This window comes from Chiloscyllium plagiosum, unplaced genomic scaffold (genome assembly GCF_037043375.1).
Source record: "Chiloscyllium plagiosum isolate Xiang-an unplaced genomic scaffold, Cpla_swu_hap1 HiC_scaffold_5, whole genome shotgun sequence".
Taxonomy (NCBI): Eukaryota; Metazoa; Chordata; class Chondrichthyes; order Orectolobiformes; family Hemiscylliidae; genus Chiloscyllium; species Chiloscyllium plagiosum.
This window is the reverse complement of record NW_028270143.1, coordinates 89973666-89992041: the sequence shown is the minus strand read 5'-3', so window position 1 is coordinate 89992041 and position 18376 is coordinate 89973666. Positions and strand designations below refer to the sequence as shown.

The 18376-nt window shown below is 39.6% G+C and overlaps 1 protein-coding gene across 1 annotated transcript in view; it reads right to left on the bottom strand.

Annotated features, from left to right (window-relative positions):
- The window catches only part of gad2 (glutamate decarboxylase 2), a 149036-nt gene that overhangs the window by 8722 nt on the left and 121938 nt on the right, over window positions 1-18376 (bottom strand). The window contains exons 12-15 of the mRNA XM_043690485.2: window positions 16677-16755; window positions 11884-12033; window positions 7172-7279; window positions 5924-6013 (exon numbers count right to left, since the gene is read on the bottom strand). Of these exons, the coding sequence (XP_043546420.1) occupies window positions 5924-6013; window positions 7172-7279; window positions 11884-12033; window positions 16677-16755 (427 nt within the window). The remainder of the gene's footprint in view (window positions 1-5923; window positions 6014-7171; window positions 7280-11883; window positions 12034-16676; window positions 16756-18376) is intronic.

Below are 18376 nucleotides of genomic sequence, written 5' to 3'. Positions count from 1 at the left end.
GATAAACATGCACAATGATAGCAACAGTAACCATCCATAGAGTAATCTAATACTTTGTTGGCATATGTTTGGAAAATGAATTGAAAACTAACTGGACAAAAGGTTTGGATAACAAAGATTTTGGACAAAGGGGGAGGGTTTGGATAACAAAGATTTTGGACAAAGGGGGAGTTCCTCATTCTTAAGCAGCAGCAATTTCTGTGAGTACAGATAGCTGTGTAGATTTGTAGATAAAGCATGAACCATCCCAAAAACAGAATTAATTTATTTGATTGAAACATTACAAATAATTAAATAAATCAATCCATGAAAAAATAAATTCCTATGATTGTTTCAATTAAAAAAATAATAAAATAGTTGAAGTCTACTTTTAAACTAGGACACAAGGCCAATGTGATGCAGTATAGAAGGCTGGATGCTCTGTTCCTGACAGTTGATACTTAAATAACAGCCTCTTACAACATTAGCCACTAAGTATTTGTTTTGAAGGAAGGGGCAGTTTTAGTTTCCACCATCAGAAAGTCAGGGCAATCAGTTTAAATGTTTTTATGGCTGAATCATAGATAGCAGAAACCTCAGTATGCAATAATACCCTTACTTAATTAGAGCTATTCAAACAATGTATGTCGCTCTACTGTATAGACCAAATGATAGATAATCCTGAGAAAAAGAGCTCTAAAAATCTTGCTTGACAGTGGCAAGGTGGGGATTGATTGAATTAACACATCTGATCTTTCTATGGATGATCAGAAAGATCCAAAAAAAAATTCTGGATCAAGGTAGAAATTAACTACAGGACTAACAAACTCCAACTCATGTCAACAAATAGCAAACCCAATAATTTATTGACCAGTTCTTCAGGCAATGCAGCAGCAAAGGGCATATGTGCGTTTTTATCGAGGAAGAAGTATCAGAGAGAGTCGTTGAGTTAGTCATCACCCCTGCGCCAATTAAAGCCTTCAGGAAGGATCTTTTGGGCAAGAGAAAAGGACCATAACAATGACATGTTACTTGAGGAAGGGGACAATATAAAGCCATAGTGACAGACCAATAACAATGAAGATGTACATGCTGTAGGTGAAGCTAACACTATTGCCACAGTCAGTAAATGAACCTAACCAACAAAATCTATATCAGATGTTGTTTGTTGCACCTAGCCAAAAGCCATTCAGCCCTTCTTGATCCTGTAAAGCATGTGACATCAAAGGACATCGGGCAGTTATGCTCTGGAAATCTGGTTTCAAAGGCCAAGTCAATCCCCAGAACAAAACACAGATGACCAAAAAGATGGTACAACCTTGGCAACAAGAAAAGTTTTAATAAAGTGCACAAATGCAAACACATCAGTGAGGTTCAGAGTCACCAAGTTAATTTCAGAAGATGACCATTTTCCAAATTCTATGTCTCACAGAACATGTTAATGGTCTCAGATGGTCAGAAAGTTTTACAGCCATTCATATCATATATCTGAAAGGGCAGGGCAATACACATAAAAGCTAAAATCAACATGGAAGCTGTTTCCATGTGTGTCCTGAAAGATATGTACCTCAGGAAGTGGTGATCCATGGAACACCCTAGAAGAGATCATCTCAGAGTGTATAATGGACCACTAATTCTGTGCATTGACATGGAAACAGGCTTCTCTGGTGTAAATTAATATTAGTCCAGGCATTTATGTTTGTACATTCTAGTGAATTGTAATACATTTCTGTTAGACCTTTTCATACCAGAATATCCAGACCCAGTTTCTTACCCCAGAGGAAATAGAATAAGCCTTGCCACATCAGGTAACACATCCTGTTAAAGTCAAATACACAGTCGCAGAGTACAAATAGATTCAAGTCTTTCAGAAGTTGAAAAATGAGGAACCTTGGACAATATTAATATTTGCGTGTCATTCCCAACACACAAGGTTTGGAAATCATCACAGTAAAGCGAAACCTATAGTGTAGAAGAGAGGAATGCGCATGAGTATTTTAAAATGTGGACAACCTACAATGTTGAAAGTGCATGAATAGGAAGCAGAAAAGTGGCAAAGAGATCATGAAAACTCCAGGGTGTGTTAAATTGATGAAGAAAGTGAAGATGGTAGTGGAAGGACAAATAGTGCTAACTAGGTCATCTTTCTGTCAGTAAAATCAACATTATACGTTATGACATATGGAGAAAAATCGCAGCAAAGCTGAAATATGAAGCACAAGGTCAAAGATAGAATCAGCTCCAGGGAGATGACGCATTGAAGTTGCATATATAAAGCTAACTTATGTATATGTTTATGAGCATAGTACATCTTGAATCGTAATACGTAAATAATGATAGAACTGTAGAAAGGAGTACCATTGAACATGAACACGAATTACCGTGGAAATGTATGTCCATTTCTTGAACACTTTCTCTTTGCAGGTGTATGATGTGTTTTTTTAAATTTTAAACCGAAATTTAACATGATCAAATTTACCTAAGATGGCTTATTACCACTGAAATGTTGATGCTGAAAGATTGAAGCAAGTTGATGTGATAAAGAAAGAAAATAAAGATTTGCATTTATATAATATTTTTCAGCACTTTAGGATGCCTGGAGAATTATACATGGAACATCTGAGTATAGGAAGTAGGAATGAAAGTAGCCCATTAGGTCTTTCATGTTTATTTACTCTGCCATTTAATGAGATCATAGATGATCTTTTAAATCAATGCTGTTTCCCATACTATCATCATTTCCCTCGATGACTTTAATGTCTAGAAATCTATTGATTTCCATCTTTGCCACATTCAGTGACTGAGTTTCAACAGCTCGCAAGAGAAAAAAATTCTAAAAAATCAACACACTCTGAATGAAAAGTAGCTTTCCTCAGCTCAATCTTAAACCGTCTGCACCTTTGTCTGAGACTACGTCCCCTGGTTATGGACTCCTATCCAAAAGAAACATCCTTCACCTATCCATTCTGTCAAGCCCAGTAAGAATTTTATTTGTTTTAATGAGATCACTTCTCTCTGCTCAAAATTCTAAAGAATACAGACCCAGTTCCCTCAATCTCTCCTTATAAGATAATTCCAGGAATCAGCCAGTTGAACCTTGGTTGCACTCATTCCTAAGTTAAGGAGATCAAAATTATACACATTATACATTGTGTGTGATGTACAGGAATTAATATGCCTTGTTTGGATCTCACAATTATAGGTTAGAAACTTATTGAGGCACTGGGGGTTTTGACAGTTGGCTGGAGCACTGGAAAGAGCCGCATGTCACCTTGTTCAGAACAATCCATTGCTTCATGTGTACTCAGGCATTTGGCAAAGCACCGTCTGACACTTCCCATGTGATCAAGGGCTCTGGAGGAGGAAGCCCTGTCAATCAGAAATGGTCAATCTAAGGCTGACAGTTCTATTGAATTTTATTACTGAAGAAGTTCTGGCTACTGCTAGGGCGATACTCATCTGAGGCTTAGAAACATTGCTGGATACCTTGTTACAGGTGAGTAATTGCAGGAGGACAGGTTGTGCGATGATGATCACAGGGTGGGGGCACAGGGAAGGTGGTGAAGTTGTTCCCATGCTCCTTGAAAAGTTCTTTGAAGGGAGGATAACTCCCCTCCCTGCTACTTGGAAACCTGGAAGGAACGGGGTTAATAACAGGAACGGCAGAATAAGGCTCTTAGATGGAAATTAATATTTAAAGATCTCAACGACTGATGGAGCAGAAGCACCTTGAAGCAGGCAGATATTAGAACAGGAAGTAGCCATTTCAATGTTTGAGCATGTTCCAGCATTCAATGAGGTCATGTGACCTAACTCCATAAGCCTCCACTTGTCCCATAAGCCTTGTTAAGAAAATATGATCAATCTCAGATTCAATTTAACAATCACCTTAGCAACAACTTCCATTTGAAGAAGAAAGTTCCAAATTTATGTTATTCTTTGCAGCTTAGAAGTGTTTCCTAACTTCACTTTTGAAAAGTCTGGCATTTGCTTTTAAGTTGTGACTCTGAATCCTAGCCTTCCAGTCTAACAGAAGTTGTTTCTTACTGTACCAACAACACATATTCATGTAATGCTGACAATTTACTGAGATGTTCCAAGGTGCTTCTCAAATATGTGTATGAAACAAAGCACGGCACCAAGTCACTTCAGGAGATATTAGGTCAGATGGCTCGAAGCGCGGTCGAAAAGGTAGACTTTAAGGAGAATCTTAAATAAGGAAAGTGAGATAAAGAGGTGGACAGCTGAAGGGAGGAAATTGCAGAATTTGGAGCCGAGAGTTTGAAAGCATATCCACCAATAGTTAAACATTTAAAATTAGGCATACACAAGAGAACCAGAATTAGAGGTCTCAGATGGCTGGGGACTGGATAAAAAACAACAGAGATAAGGAGGAAAGCCATAAGGAATTTGAAAACAAGGATGAGAATTTGAAAATCAAGATCTCTTTGAATGGGAACCAATGTATTTCAACAAGCATAGGTGTGATAGGAATGGGACTTGCTATGAGATAAGATATGGACAATAGATGACTTTAAGTTTGAATGACTTCAGGTTGGATGTCCTCAGTTCCACTCCAAACCACACACCATTTTGACTTGGAATTATATTAACATGCAATGTCACTGGGTCAAAATCATGGAACTCTCTTACAAACAGCATTGAGGTTATATGTACACCACATGAACTATCAACAGTTTAAAAAAAAGCCAGCTCACCACTACCTTCTCAAGGGCAATTAGGGATAAGCAATAAATGTTGGCTCATCCAACAATGCTCACATTGTCTCAATGATTTTTTTTTTAAATAACAAAGGGTACAATGTAGATGGGCAGCCAGGATTGCTTTGCAATAGTTAAGACAAAACTTATTGGCAAGCTCTTCCAATTAGATTTCCATGAAGCTTTTCCCAATCTGATGATGCTGCCCATTTCTTCCAGGATATTCCTATCCTAACAGAAGCAGCAGTGGGCAGTGCAACATATCCAAGATTCCTGGGTGTGGTAAAGTCAGGGGAAGAAGATGGCAGACTATTGCATTCAGATAAGTTTTTAAATTGAGTTTGGATTAGTGAATGGGTAAGTAGGTGAATAAGTGATTAGGTTTTTGAGTGTCGACTGAGCAGTTGGATCACATTGGGAGTTTGCTGTGTGGTCTTCAGCTAGCTTTTGGTGGGGAAGCAGTCCAATGGTCAGGGGGCAGGCCCGATCAGGCTAATGGGCAGTGGGGCCAGGTCACAGGTTTGATGGGTAGTTGAGGGTAGTTGAATCAGGTCAGGGGAGGTTTTGTTGGGTATTCTGGGGATGGTCAGGGGGTGGTCTGGTCATCGTGGGGATCATGGGGGGAAGCTGAGTCTATCAGATATGATTTGGGGAAAGGTTGCTGAGTTGGCAGGAGATCGGAGACTGAGAGGCGAGCTCAGTTACAATGTTCTGACAGTTGTTAGATGAGTATTAAGCCATCTAGCATTTCCTCAGTAAGTGTCCAGGTGAGTCATTTATATCTGATCCAAGTCTTCTTGCAGGTTCATGGGCAGCAGGTCACCTGGCCATCAGAGGTTAAACTTTCCGCGCAATTTCCATGTATGACTAATACTGGGATCTCCACAATATGCTGACAAGCATCTTTCAGTGATACTGGAATATTTGGTCAAATGTTAATGTTTCGCTAATCCTGATCTGCTCTTTTGAAATCTTAAATATTAACTTTGTTTCTGTCTATATAAAGTCTGCCTGCGCTGCTGTTTACAGTTCAGGTTTCCAGCAGCCTCCGTATTTTGCTATCACTTTATCCAATGTCATAATTTGTTAGAATGGCCTTTGTTGGAGTAGACAACTACCTCACTGAGATAACTCCTGTCCCTCATTATACATAATAGGAAACCAGCTTAATTACCTCATTTTATTGATCTATGATGATACAAGATAAATATAAACTGACTCACTTTCATGAGCAAACTCCTTCGTTCTTCATTATCTGGTAAATGACGAATACTGTGAGGCAGGTACCAGAAGCAGACGTTGGTATGCTGTGGCTGAACGATAGAAATAGCAAAAATGATCATTCAGGAACTTGAGATTCAAATTATGCAAAGTGAATAGCAAGCGCTTATTTCATCCAAAATGTCAGTAAATCATAAACAAATGTTAATGTTTTTGGATGGTGTTCTTATATACTGTTCTGTTGAGAGGAATCTTCCCCGGTATGACTTACACAGCAAAAATCCAATATGCATTTCATTGCATTGCAAATAATAAAGGGAATGAAGTATTTGTACTTATTCTTGCTTTGATTTTCACTTTATTCAGTATCATGTTCTGGTTTGGATCTGTCGTGTTCTGATTTTTTACCTTAATTCATGCTGATTGTAAATCTGACCCTTGCACTCGATTCTACAGTGACACTTGCTTGGATTGTTACTCAGTTTCTCCTGCTTGGCTGTCACTCTCAATATTGTAATTGCTAAATGCTTTTTATGAGAGTTGATAGCAGGAATTACGATTCTGAACTGCTGGTGTGTTGTCTCAAGAGATACAGTTTTCACATCCAATGAACTCACAACTCCTATCTTTCTAAATTAGTATTCCAGTTAACTGCTTGAGCTGGAAACAGTAATTATATCTTTTACCTCAGAGCTGCAATTGTTCTTGACTTCTAGATCCAAACGTAAGAATACAGGACCAATGATGAATGGCAAGTGGCTCTTCATTTCATAAATACTGTCATGTTAGTGATGCTGAATTACTTGGCTTTGTCTTATATCAAAACAATCATTGATGTGGTAACCTTCTCCTCCCACCTCTCAGAGGCAGCCCAGTAGGATCAGAAGGCTGTAACACAGCTCTTTGCAGCCAGAGGTAGTTCAGAAGAAACAAGCAGATTGTCTCGCTCAGGGGCAGCTTAATGAAGTTGACATTAACTTAGAGGCATGAGAAGCAGCTAAGATTGTGAAAGGCAGGTCAGAGTACTGACAACTGGCACAGTAGTGGAAATAATAGCTTAGTAAAACTAGAAAAAATGTACTCTATTAAATCAAAATAAAACATCACTATTACATATATGAACAGAACGGGAATAAACTATATTTGACATCTTTATTTTTCATTTTTTTAAGAATTTTGCATGTCTCCCATTGATAGAATTTGATTTTAACCATTTCATCTTAGCAATTGAAAAATAAATTGAAACATACTCTCCCATCAAGCACCATTTCGAATCCTTCTCTGTTCCTTATTTTATTATACAAGTAATCTGAAAGCTCCAAACACTTGTCAATCTGTGCCTCAAATCCCATAGTACCCTGCAAGAAAGACAAAATATCACTTTGCTTTTATCATGATGCAAACATGTTTTAAAATCATTAAGCTTTGGAAGTTAAATGTTCTTTGCTTTTCTTTAATGGGTCTTTTTGTACCAATGACTATTAATAGTCAAGTGAGGATGATAGAGATGGCCAAGGAGGATACTTGAACAGTTCTTGTAACTGGACCAGTCTCAGTCAGGAAGTGAGTAGCACAGATTAAAGATAACTTCCTGTTACAGTGTGACTGCTCTTTGCTTATCACTTCTTCAAGGTAATACCATGCAGATGTGGTACCTTAGATATACTTCCCCTTTGGGCCAGGCTACAAAGAACTGACAACCTCAAGAGGATTTTCTATTTGAGACACTATCCACCCACAATCACAACCTTCATAAAGCAGTCTCATCATTAAAGCTTAAAAGAGTTGCTGAAGACTGTACTGAAAATACAAAAGGTAAATTTATTCAATTATAGTTTCACATTCCCATCTGTAGTCCTCCCATAAGGTATTTTGCTGAATCATGAAGCTTTAGCCCAGAGTGACAGAGTGTACATTGATTTGAATTTATATCTGCTGGATTTCATGTTTTCTACTCCTGTGCCTTCGAAGCAATGTAAGTTGGACTAAATATAACATTTGGCAACTTGCTGCCATGACACATTAAGCAGTTTAGGTATATTTATTCGTATTCTTTCATTTATTTTGGACACCATTGGCCACATCAGCATTTATTGTGAATCCTTAATTGTCCTGGAAAAGATGGTGGTGAGCTGTCTTCCTGAGCCAATACAGTCCATGTTGTGTACAAATGTTCCATCTCCATTCGAAAATCCACAAATAGGATTGTCCTGTCAGACCCATCATTTCAGCCTGTTTTTGCCCATTTGAACTTATTTCTTCCCATCGTGACTCTATTTTGCCTCCTTTTGTTCATTCTCTCCCCATTTGCATTCATGATTCTTCTGATCCTCGACATCAGATCCACAATTTCCAGTGTCCTTGCCCTGGTCACCACCTCTTCGCTGTTGATATGCAATCCTTCTATGCTTCAGTTCTCTATCCAGATAGTCAAAAAACTCTCTGCTTCTTCCTTGAAAGGAGGCCTGTGCAGTTTCATTCACTACCACCCTCCTTTGCCTGGCTGAGCTTGTTCCTAATTTGAACAACTTTTCCTTTAACTCATCCAGTTTTATCCATGTCAGAGGTGTGACTCTGGGTACTTTCATGGGTCCCAGCTATGCCTATCTCTTTATGGGATATGTGGGACATTCCCAGTCCTACCTGGGTCCTACGCACAGCTCTTTGTCTGATACATTGATGATATTTTTCGGTGCTGCTTCTTGCTTTTGTCCAAATTTTAAGAAGTTAATCAGTTTTGTTTCCGATTTCCACCCTTGTCTCACCTTCACATGATCCATCTCAGAATTTTCCCTTCCTTTCCTTGACTTCATTGTTTCTACTCCGGTCTATCAATATCCATTACAAGTCCACTGACTCCCACAGTTAACTGGCTACATCTCCTCTCACCCTGCTTTCTGCAAGGATCTCATTCCATTCTCCCATTTTCACCCTCTCTGTCGCATCTATTCTGATGATGCTACCTCCTACTGGTTTGGCTCTGACACAACCTCCTTTTTTCTCAACCAAGATTCACCATCACTGTGGTTAACAGGACCTACAGGTGTGTCTGACATATCTGTAATTTTTCTCTTCCTCTCAGAGCAACAATTGGGTTTCTCGTATTCCTACATTCTACTCCATTAGTCTCTGCATTCAAAAGATCATCCCCTGCTATTTCCACCATCTCTAGCCAGGTGCCACCATCGAACATATTGTCCCCTCCCCTCCCCTCCATTTTCAGTTGGCTGCAGGGGCTGTTTCCTCCATGACACCCTGGTTCACTCCTATTACATCCTCACCACTCCCCAAACCACCCTCCCAGACAATTGGAGAAGGAATAATACTTGCCCATTCACCTCCTCCCTCCTCGTTGTCCATGACCCAGCATTCCAAATGAAGCAGTGTTATACTTGTACTTATTTCAATGTAGTCCATTTTATTTGGCACTCACAATGTGGCCGCCTTTACATTGGTGAGACTAAACGTAAGCTCAGTGACTGCTTTTCAGAATACCTGTGTTCTGTTTATATTTCCTTTTCTCCCAGTTGCTTGTCATTTAAATAAACCACTCACTCTCATGCAAACATTTCTGTTCTGGTCCTTCTGAAATGTTCCAGTGAAACATAACTCAAGCTCGAGGAGCAACACCTCATTTTCCACTTAGGGACTTTACAGCCTCAAGGTCTCAATATTGAATTCTATGACTTCAGGAACTGTTTGAATTTTCTCTGTTCTCCATTTTCCTTGCATTCTAAACCCCACGCCCCAAACCACAACACCTTGATTTGTGTCTTATTCAGTTTGGTCTCAGTGCAGAGGACTTATATCTCTCTTTAATACTCAAGCTTGCACTCACTTTTCATGTCTTTTTTTCCTTTCGTCACCATTAACAACCACTTTGTCTTTTGTATTGGGCCATTTGTTCTCTCCTCTGACTTTGTCAAAAGTATAAAAAGAAACATTCTCCAACACTTTTCAGGTCTGAAGAAGAGCCCTGCTGGACTCAAAATGTTAAATCTGAACCAAAAACAGAACTCACTGGAAAAACTCAACAGGTCTAGCAGCATTTGTTGAGAGAAAGCAGAATTAATGTTTTGGGTTCAACGACCATTCTTCAAACAGAATCTGCATTTCTCTCCACAGAAGCTGTGAGTCTGTTGAGTTTCTCCAGTATTCTCTGTGTTTGATTCCGGTTTTTAGCATCTGCAGCATTTTGCTTTTACTGTAAAGACTAGAAATATCCAGCAGTCCTAGCTACCAAATCACTGCGAGTCACAGTCAAGTTCTTAGTGGCACTAAGTTGGCTTTGTATACATCTGCTCCTAGCACAAGAAGGCCTATCTGAGTCATTTAATGAGGATCTGGATTTAGCTGCTTCTTAATTAAGCTTCATTTTCTCTGGAACCCTTGAAAACTACCCTACTTAAGGCTGGCAGCCATAGAAGTTTAACAGTACTTTCAGTTTAAAGCTGAAGACTCAAAAGATAGCTGATTGTTGATGGAAATGTGGAATTTTGAACACTGAGTAGCCAAGAACCTTTTGAAAGGCAGAGTTGAGGGTTGAATAATTTACTCCATTCCTAATTTTTATATAGTGTGTGATTGAATCGTTGATCAGAAAATGGAGATTATGCTATTCATATTCAGTAGCTTTGTTCTTTTTAACTAATTTATCTGCCAATCTTCCAAATCGCATCATCTCACATACTAATTAAAAAGGTTTGTAACAGATCTACTCGTAATCCCATTCAATAAATTTTATAAACTGCCTTGCAGAAGGTGCATTTATTTGTAAGTCATCTAACCATTCAAAGATTTTGGGTGCTTCCAAGCACCATTCCAAGTTAGAGAAGCAACAAAGTCTTCTATTCATATAGGACTTTTAATGTACAAAGACCTCTCGTAATGTCTTATGATCAGAAATCAAATATGGATACTGATTTGAAAGAAGCAGATGTTTCGAAGAGCGATTGAAGCTTGGCCAAAGACGTGCATTTGAAGATGCTTTTAAAGGTTGAGACAGTGGTAGGGAGGTGTGTAATTTAGGGAGGGAATTTTAGAGAGTGAGTCCTGCTTTGATGAAGGGACAATGGGAAGTGTGGGTTCAAAAAGCCTAGTGTTTCAAAAATTGTAAATTTCGAGGGAGGATGTGCAACTCCGGAAGAAACAATAGAGTTATGAAGCAGCAAGGCTATGAAGAGATTTAAACAATAGGGATCAGGAGTTTACACATGAGGCAATGGGAACTGTAATATAGGACAACAAGGATGGAAGTGTAGGGTGAATAGTGGGATATGGCATCAGAATTTTGGATGAGTTGAAATTTATGAAAATGGAGGAGGCAGGCTCTGGGTGCTGCCTGGAAGTGACCAAAGGTGTGGATGAAGATTGCAGTGGCAGATGGGCTGGAAATCATGCTTTCCCACAATCTTAACTCCCTCACTGTATACCCTGCCCAACCATTGAGATTAAAATATCCATGCCAGTTAACCTTGCTCTTTTGTGAGAGATCTGTTCACAGGCATGTGCAGCATTCAATACATAACACTGCTACAATATGCGAGGTGCTGGGGCTGACTTTTCTTTATACGCTTACACAGCAAACCTGTTTGAGTTTTATGCACTACATTCATAAAATACCAGCTTCAGAAAAAGGAACTTGACAAGTTACAATCCATTCGGAGAACGTGAGGACTGCAGATGCTGGAGATCAAAGCTGAAAAATGTGTTGCTGGAAAAGCGCAGCAGGTCAGGCAGCATCAAAGGAGCAGGTGAATCGACGTTTCGGGCATAAGCCGGGCATGAGTCATTCCTGAAGAAGGGCTTATGTCCAAAACGTCGATTCTCCTGCTCCTTTGATGCTGTCTGACCTGCTGCGCTTTTCCAGCAACACATTTTTCAGCAAGTTACAATCCATGCCCACCATTTATTCGTCTGAGGAAGAAATAATTAATGAGAAATAACTAAATGAACTGCCTACCTTAGCTCTCCACATTAGCCACAATTTAAAAATATCGACATGTCGTCCACACTGTAGTGCCTTATCTCCAGTGTCATAGGACAAATCATATTGTTTGTCAGGTTGGAAAAGGTAGCAGGCATTCATCTGATTACAATTCTGCAGCAGCCCCTGCAAAGGATCAAACAAGTGTGAATATGAATTGTGCCAGTTACACCTCATGGAAGAGGTAACTGCATTATCTACATAATATGTAAGATTTACAATTTACAGTGAATTTGAAAAAAAAATCACTTTAAAAAGGATCAATCCTTTATCCATTCTTTCCTCAACACTGCATTTGAGCTGATATCCTGCTGCATTTACCTGATTTGCTCATCAGCAGAACTTTATTGAAAATCAGTAGGAATAATTATGATTAGCTTACTCAGTTTAAACAGCAGAAACAAGCATGAACTGATCAGTACAGAATACTGCTGAAAATAGCAAATGCTCCTATGAATTAACCTGACTTTGAATCATTCCCTTGCTTCTGTCTTTGTTTTCAATTCAGCTTTATAATTTCTATTAACTTTCTTGTTATGCAGTATTCCCTGCGTGCAGTTTCAAATGTGAACTGATTTTCTACCTCTGTGACATAAATAGCTTTAATTTTCAATTTAAAATGGCAGTTTTTCTTACAGTTTGGTACTTAATATTGATAATCATAAGACCATAATATATAGGAGCAGCATAAGGCCATTCGGTCCATTGTGTCTGCTCTCCCATTTAACCTTGGCAGATATGTTTCCCAACCCCACTCCCCTGCCTTCTCCCCATAATCTTGGATCCCCTTGCCATTTATCTCTGCCTTAAATACACACAATAACCTAGCCCCCACAGCCCTTTTTTCAAATAATTGCAAGTTGGTTGAGCCACAAAGACTTGAAGGATGCGGATCTATTTTTCATTCAACTCTCACAAGCCTGTATCTTGCCATCTTAGTTTTTCACAACAGCTGGAACCATATGCTAGTCCATACCCTGATAGCATGTGAGTCTCACCCATCTGCACCATGCCCCTGAAAGGGGCCACCTAAAGGCAGTCTCCATCTAATTTGGCACTCAGCAGGCAGTAGGGCCAATGGAAGGTGTTGGGCAGCTAACAGCCTCACTGGGAAATTGCGCATTGCTAATATAAGAGGGGGACAGTGGATGCTGTGAAGGTGGAGCTACCTTCTGAAGACAAAACCCCTGGTGGCCACAGATACCAGGCCATCGCAGTAGTGATTCAAGAATTGTTCTGGGGAACAAAAGATTAAGGCGCAGTGCTGGGAAGCAGTCTCCAGCAACATGTTGGAACTTGCCTCACCAAGAGATCATTACTGCTCTTGTCCCTCTAGATAGAAGAGGTTGGGGGTTTTGAAGGTGATATCTAAGGAGCTTCAGTGAACTTATGAGCCCATTTGGTAAACAGTGTACACTGCTGCTATTGAGTGTCAGTGGTGGAGGAAATGAATAGTTATGGATATGGTGCCAATCATTTGGGCTGCTTTGTTAATGGCAAGACTGAGTATTTTCACTGTCAACAGTACAAGAGAAACCACAAGGTTAGACTGGTTTGACAAGCTTAGCTGCCTGGTCTCAAGACAGCTTCATTTTGCTATTGGTCTCAAGGAAGCACAATTGGGTACAGATCTTATGGAAGATCATTCTCATTGCTACTAATAAGGAGAAAGACTATAGATGGCTGAACTGACACAGGCCAACAGGACAGTCTAGCCTAATGAATTAAGATAATAGAGGTGCAATAAGTCTCCGATGATAGCACATGATGGCAGATAATGTATCAGCAGCCAATCTTTCACTGAACCTGAACATGTTGGCAGGAAATAAAGTCTGGTGCAGAAAGCTGATTTGCTTTAAACTGCTTCACATTTCTACTGAAGAGTGATTTCATCTACAACAAGTGATCTATGCTTCAACACCTTTAGAGAGAAGAGTTTACAAGAGTTCAGAAATCTTTGAACTGGAAATGTTTTGATCCATCTTGAACCCCTCCAATGGTTCCCAGCATACACTTGCCAGTCTTCACCCAATTCAGTTCATTCCACATAATATTAAGAAATGTTTGGCGGCACTGGGTACTGAAAAGACTATGGACCCTGACAACATTCCCACAATAGCACTGAAGACTTATGTTCCAGAACTTGCTGCTTCCCTAGCCAAGTTGTTCCAGTACAGCAACAACAGTTGGTTGGATATGAGATGCAGAGTGATGCCAACAACATGGGTTCAATTCCTGCTCTGACTGTAGTTACCATGAAGGACTCTCCTTCTCAACCTTTCCCCTTGCCTGAAGTGTAGTGACCCTTAGGTTAAACAGCCACCAGCTGTTATTTTTTTCATCCCCTGCACAGTTGGACTAAGCTTTGGTCTAAGGTCTCACATAGTGAAGGAACCTATATCAATACAGTAATTCTATATTGATCTATTGACCAAATAATGGACTGGATTTGTATCAACAAGGCAGGTAGCTTGAGTACGGAACAGTACAGATCCCACAGAATAGAAGACAAACAAAGATTAACATAGAGCTACAAGGTGACTTATGAAAGTGGCTAAAAAGGATTTTGAAAGGAAACTTGCAAGGACAGAAAAGACATTAAGAAGAGATTTTATAGCTATATGAAAGGAAAGTGGCTGGTCAAGAGTACAATTGGCCCACTGAAGGCTGAGAGTGGGGATATTTGTCAATAACTATGGGGAAATAGCAGACAAGTTGAGTGATGATTTTGCTTCAGTATGTACAGCAGAAAAGGAGGATAACTTGCTGGAAGTCCCAAAGAAATTGACAGAGGATCGAGGACGGGGTTGAAATAAAATTGAAGTAAATCATCAATAATGGGAAAGTTAATGTAACTGAAAAGTACAAATCCCCAGCACCTGATGCTTTCCATTCATGGGTCCTAAAGGAAGTAGGAGAGCAGATTGCTGATATAGTAACCCTAATCTTTCAGAGTTCTCTGGATTCAGGAATTGTACTTCTGGATTAGAAATTTGCTCATGTCACTCTGCTCTTTAAGAAGGGTGACACAGAGAGACCAGGAAATTACAGACCAATTAGACCGATATCCGTGGTGGGGAAATTGTTGGAATCTGTAATCAAGGATGGGTTAATTGATCAACTTGAAAAATTTCAGTAAATCAGGGACAGTCAGCAAACACTCATGAAGAGTAAATCATGCTGACAAATTTCACAGTGTTTTTTGGAAGAGGTGACAAAGGTGGTGAACAGAGGTAAGTTGATGGATGGTGTTTATATGGAGTTCCAGAAGGCTTTTGATAAAGTCTCACATGACAGACTGTTAGCTAAGGTGAAAGCACATGAAATTGAGGGAAATTGGAATTATGAGAAAGCGCTCAAATTGGCAGGATATATCAGCCTCGTGAATCAAGTGTCAATATATATTATAAATAATTGAAACCTTAGCACAGACCCATGGTACTCCATTCATTGCAGTTTGCCAACCTGAAAATAATCTATTTATTCAAACCCCTTTTTCACCATTTATTAGACAGTTCTCTGTTCATATTAATACTTCACATCAACACCATGATCTTGAAAGTGACCTATTTTGTGGCATCTTATTGAATACATTATGGAAATCCAAATCCATTGTCTCTAGTAGTTCCCCTTTATCCACCCTCCATGTTACATTCTCACAAGTTTCAAAATGCAACTGGCATGGACGTAATGAGGACTAATTTGCAGAGTCACAGGGAAAAAGCTAAAAAGTAAAATTAAATTGGACAGTTCTTATAAAACTGTATAAATGCACCCTTGAGAGTAGTCACAAAGTTTACTTTCCATCTCTTTAGGCTTTCTCAGCCCTGAAGACCATCCTTTGAGTGGCGGTTATTGATCTAATTAGTGGAGTCATACTGGGACTGCTGAAAAACCCAAGTCCCACAGTTTGTGTGCTCATTCAGTAGCAGCTGAGATTTTCATTTTACTGAATTCTGAAAACAAAGGGTGAGTTTAGGAATTTCAGGACTGCCATTTTTACTGGAATATGATTAAATAGGTAATCATAATACAGGAACACACAGAACTGACAGTTGTTATTCATTGTGCCTTGTTTAAGTGACCCAGTTTGTGAATACACCAAGAGTCTAGACATTTTGTGGAAGGGTGGTAGCATCCCTAACTCCAAGTCAGAAGCTCTGGGTTCAAGTCCCATCTCAGGACCTGATGGGGTTGTGGGCACTGTGTTGAAACCGAGCAAAACAGATTGATTAACAATCTGTAAGTCTTTCCAGCCTACCTGTGGCAGACAGTAAAAGCAGGAGAGTTTCTTGATCATTAAGGGCCATGTGGTAGTTGTGGTGCATCAGTGTAAAGTTAAGAGCTGCCACATACCAAGAGCAAGTAACAGCTGATGTTTTGACTTGTATTAACATTACACTCAAGTCCATTGCTTACTCAGCCAATGCTGTTGAACTTTTCATGTACGTTATTAGGTAGATCACCAAATAATCAGGAATGGAAAGCCCAGGTTGATATTCTCCAAGTTTGCTTTGAACTAGCTGGAGGCTTCTATCATTGTCTTGGGCGAGATCACCAATGACTGTGTTGAGCACAGAAGGTGAAGGTGCACAATTCTATGGGTAATGTAGGTTCATTCACAGTGCTATTAAGAAAGGAGCTTTAGATATTTGACTCTTATCCTGAAAATGTTAGATATTGCTAACCAAATCTGAGAATTGGTCTGCATATGTAAATGACATTTAAATCTTACAATTGCATTATTGAGCGACGAAAATAGCCCTTACCTCCTCCCTGACAAGTAAAGCAGAACATTGAAGTGGAACTCCCATCATTTTGTGCGGATTCCATGTGACAGAATTGCCCCTGGAATTAAAAGCATCAATTGTATTTACTCATGAAATCAGCCAGAGGAGAGAAAATAATGCAAAGTCCCCGTTTATATGTGAAAAGCTGTCGGAAACTGTTGAGTGAAGGGGAGGAATCAAGGGAAGAGGTGACAGGTCAACCAACATTTAATCACCTAAGGCCTTTTCATGTGAAATTAAGCTGGTCTGGGTACTCAGCTGTCTGACAGTATTGCAGAGTTACTAACATATGCTAATCAAAATTATATTCTAGCTATAGGATCCTTGGTAAAATTAAGGTGTGTGCAGGAATTACATAGGAACCACTGGGGAAGCCTCTCAAGAAATGCCAGGAAAATGTATCCACTACCTCATGATTGGAGATGGAGTAGGATGCAGCTCATTGGTAGAAGCTCCAAACCCAAATTTGGCTCAAACCACGAGTCAGATTGAATGCTTTCTGGATTTTGCATCTGTTTTCAGTGCAAGTTGAATTTTCCAATAAATGTGATGTTATTTTTAATAGTTCAAGGTTTATTCTTCTCAATTGTTTTTATTCTTATACAGGATGCAAGCATCACTGACAAGGCCAACATTTGTTGCCCATTCCCAAGTGTTCTAGAGAGGATGGTTCTGCACAGTCCATGTGATACAGATAAATATGTGCACAGTGCTATTAAGAAAGGGGCTTCAGGCGTTTGACTCTGATCCTGAAAATTCTAGATATTGATCACCAATTGAAACTTATGCATTTTCATTCACCATATCCCTTTTATCAGTTCCCAATCAGGTTTAGGAATTTGCTGATAATAAACCTTGAGGAGAAAGTGAGGACTGCAGATGCTGGAGATCAGAGCTGAAAATGTGTTGCTGGAAAAGCGCAGCAGGTCAGGCAGCATCCAAGGAACAGGAGAATCGACGTTTCGGGCAAAAGCCCTTCAGATTCCTGAAGAAGGGCTTATGCCCAAAACGTTGATTCTCCTGTTCCTTGGATGTTGCCTGACCTGCTGCGCTTTTCCAGCAACACATTTTCAGCTCTGATAATAAACCTCACAAGGAATGACAAGAGAGAATATTTTTCCATTAAACTCTGGGTGAGCCATAAAGGACTCTGATAGGCCATGAGGTTCAGGTAAACCACTAATAACATTAACAGTAGTTCACAAATTAGTGTTTCTATTTTAGACAAACCACATCTCCCATTGTTACTATTTAATCCAAATGCCAAATGGTATAAAGGTCACACAAAGTTAAACTTGTTGAAGGAAGACATCCATTAAGCCACTTCCAAATGTGTAGAGCTTATCAGCAACTCATTAAGGTTTCTTAGAAATCCATAACTTTTACCACCTTGAAGGTCAATCGCAGGTGCATTGGAGTATCACCATCTGTAAGTTTGCCTTCAAGACACACTGCTTCTTGACTGGGAACCATATTACTAGCACTGTGGGTGCATTCCCACCAGATGGACTACAACGGCTCAATAGGTCAGCTCCATAAACCCTTCTTAAGGGCAATTTGTGATAAGCACCAAATACTGGCCTTACAGGCTTGTGCCCTTTGTAATAATTGGGTCAGCATGAAAGTGCAGGTAATGCACCAGGTTTTAGGGCACCATCAAATCCAAAGATAGAATTAAT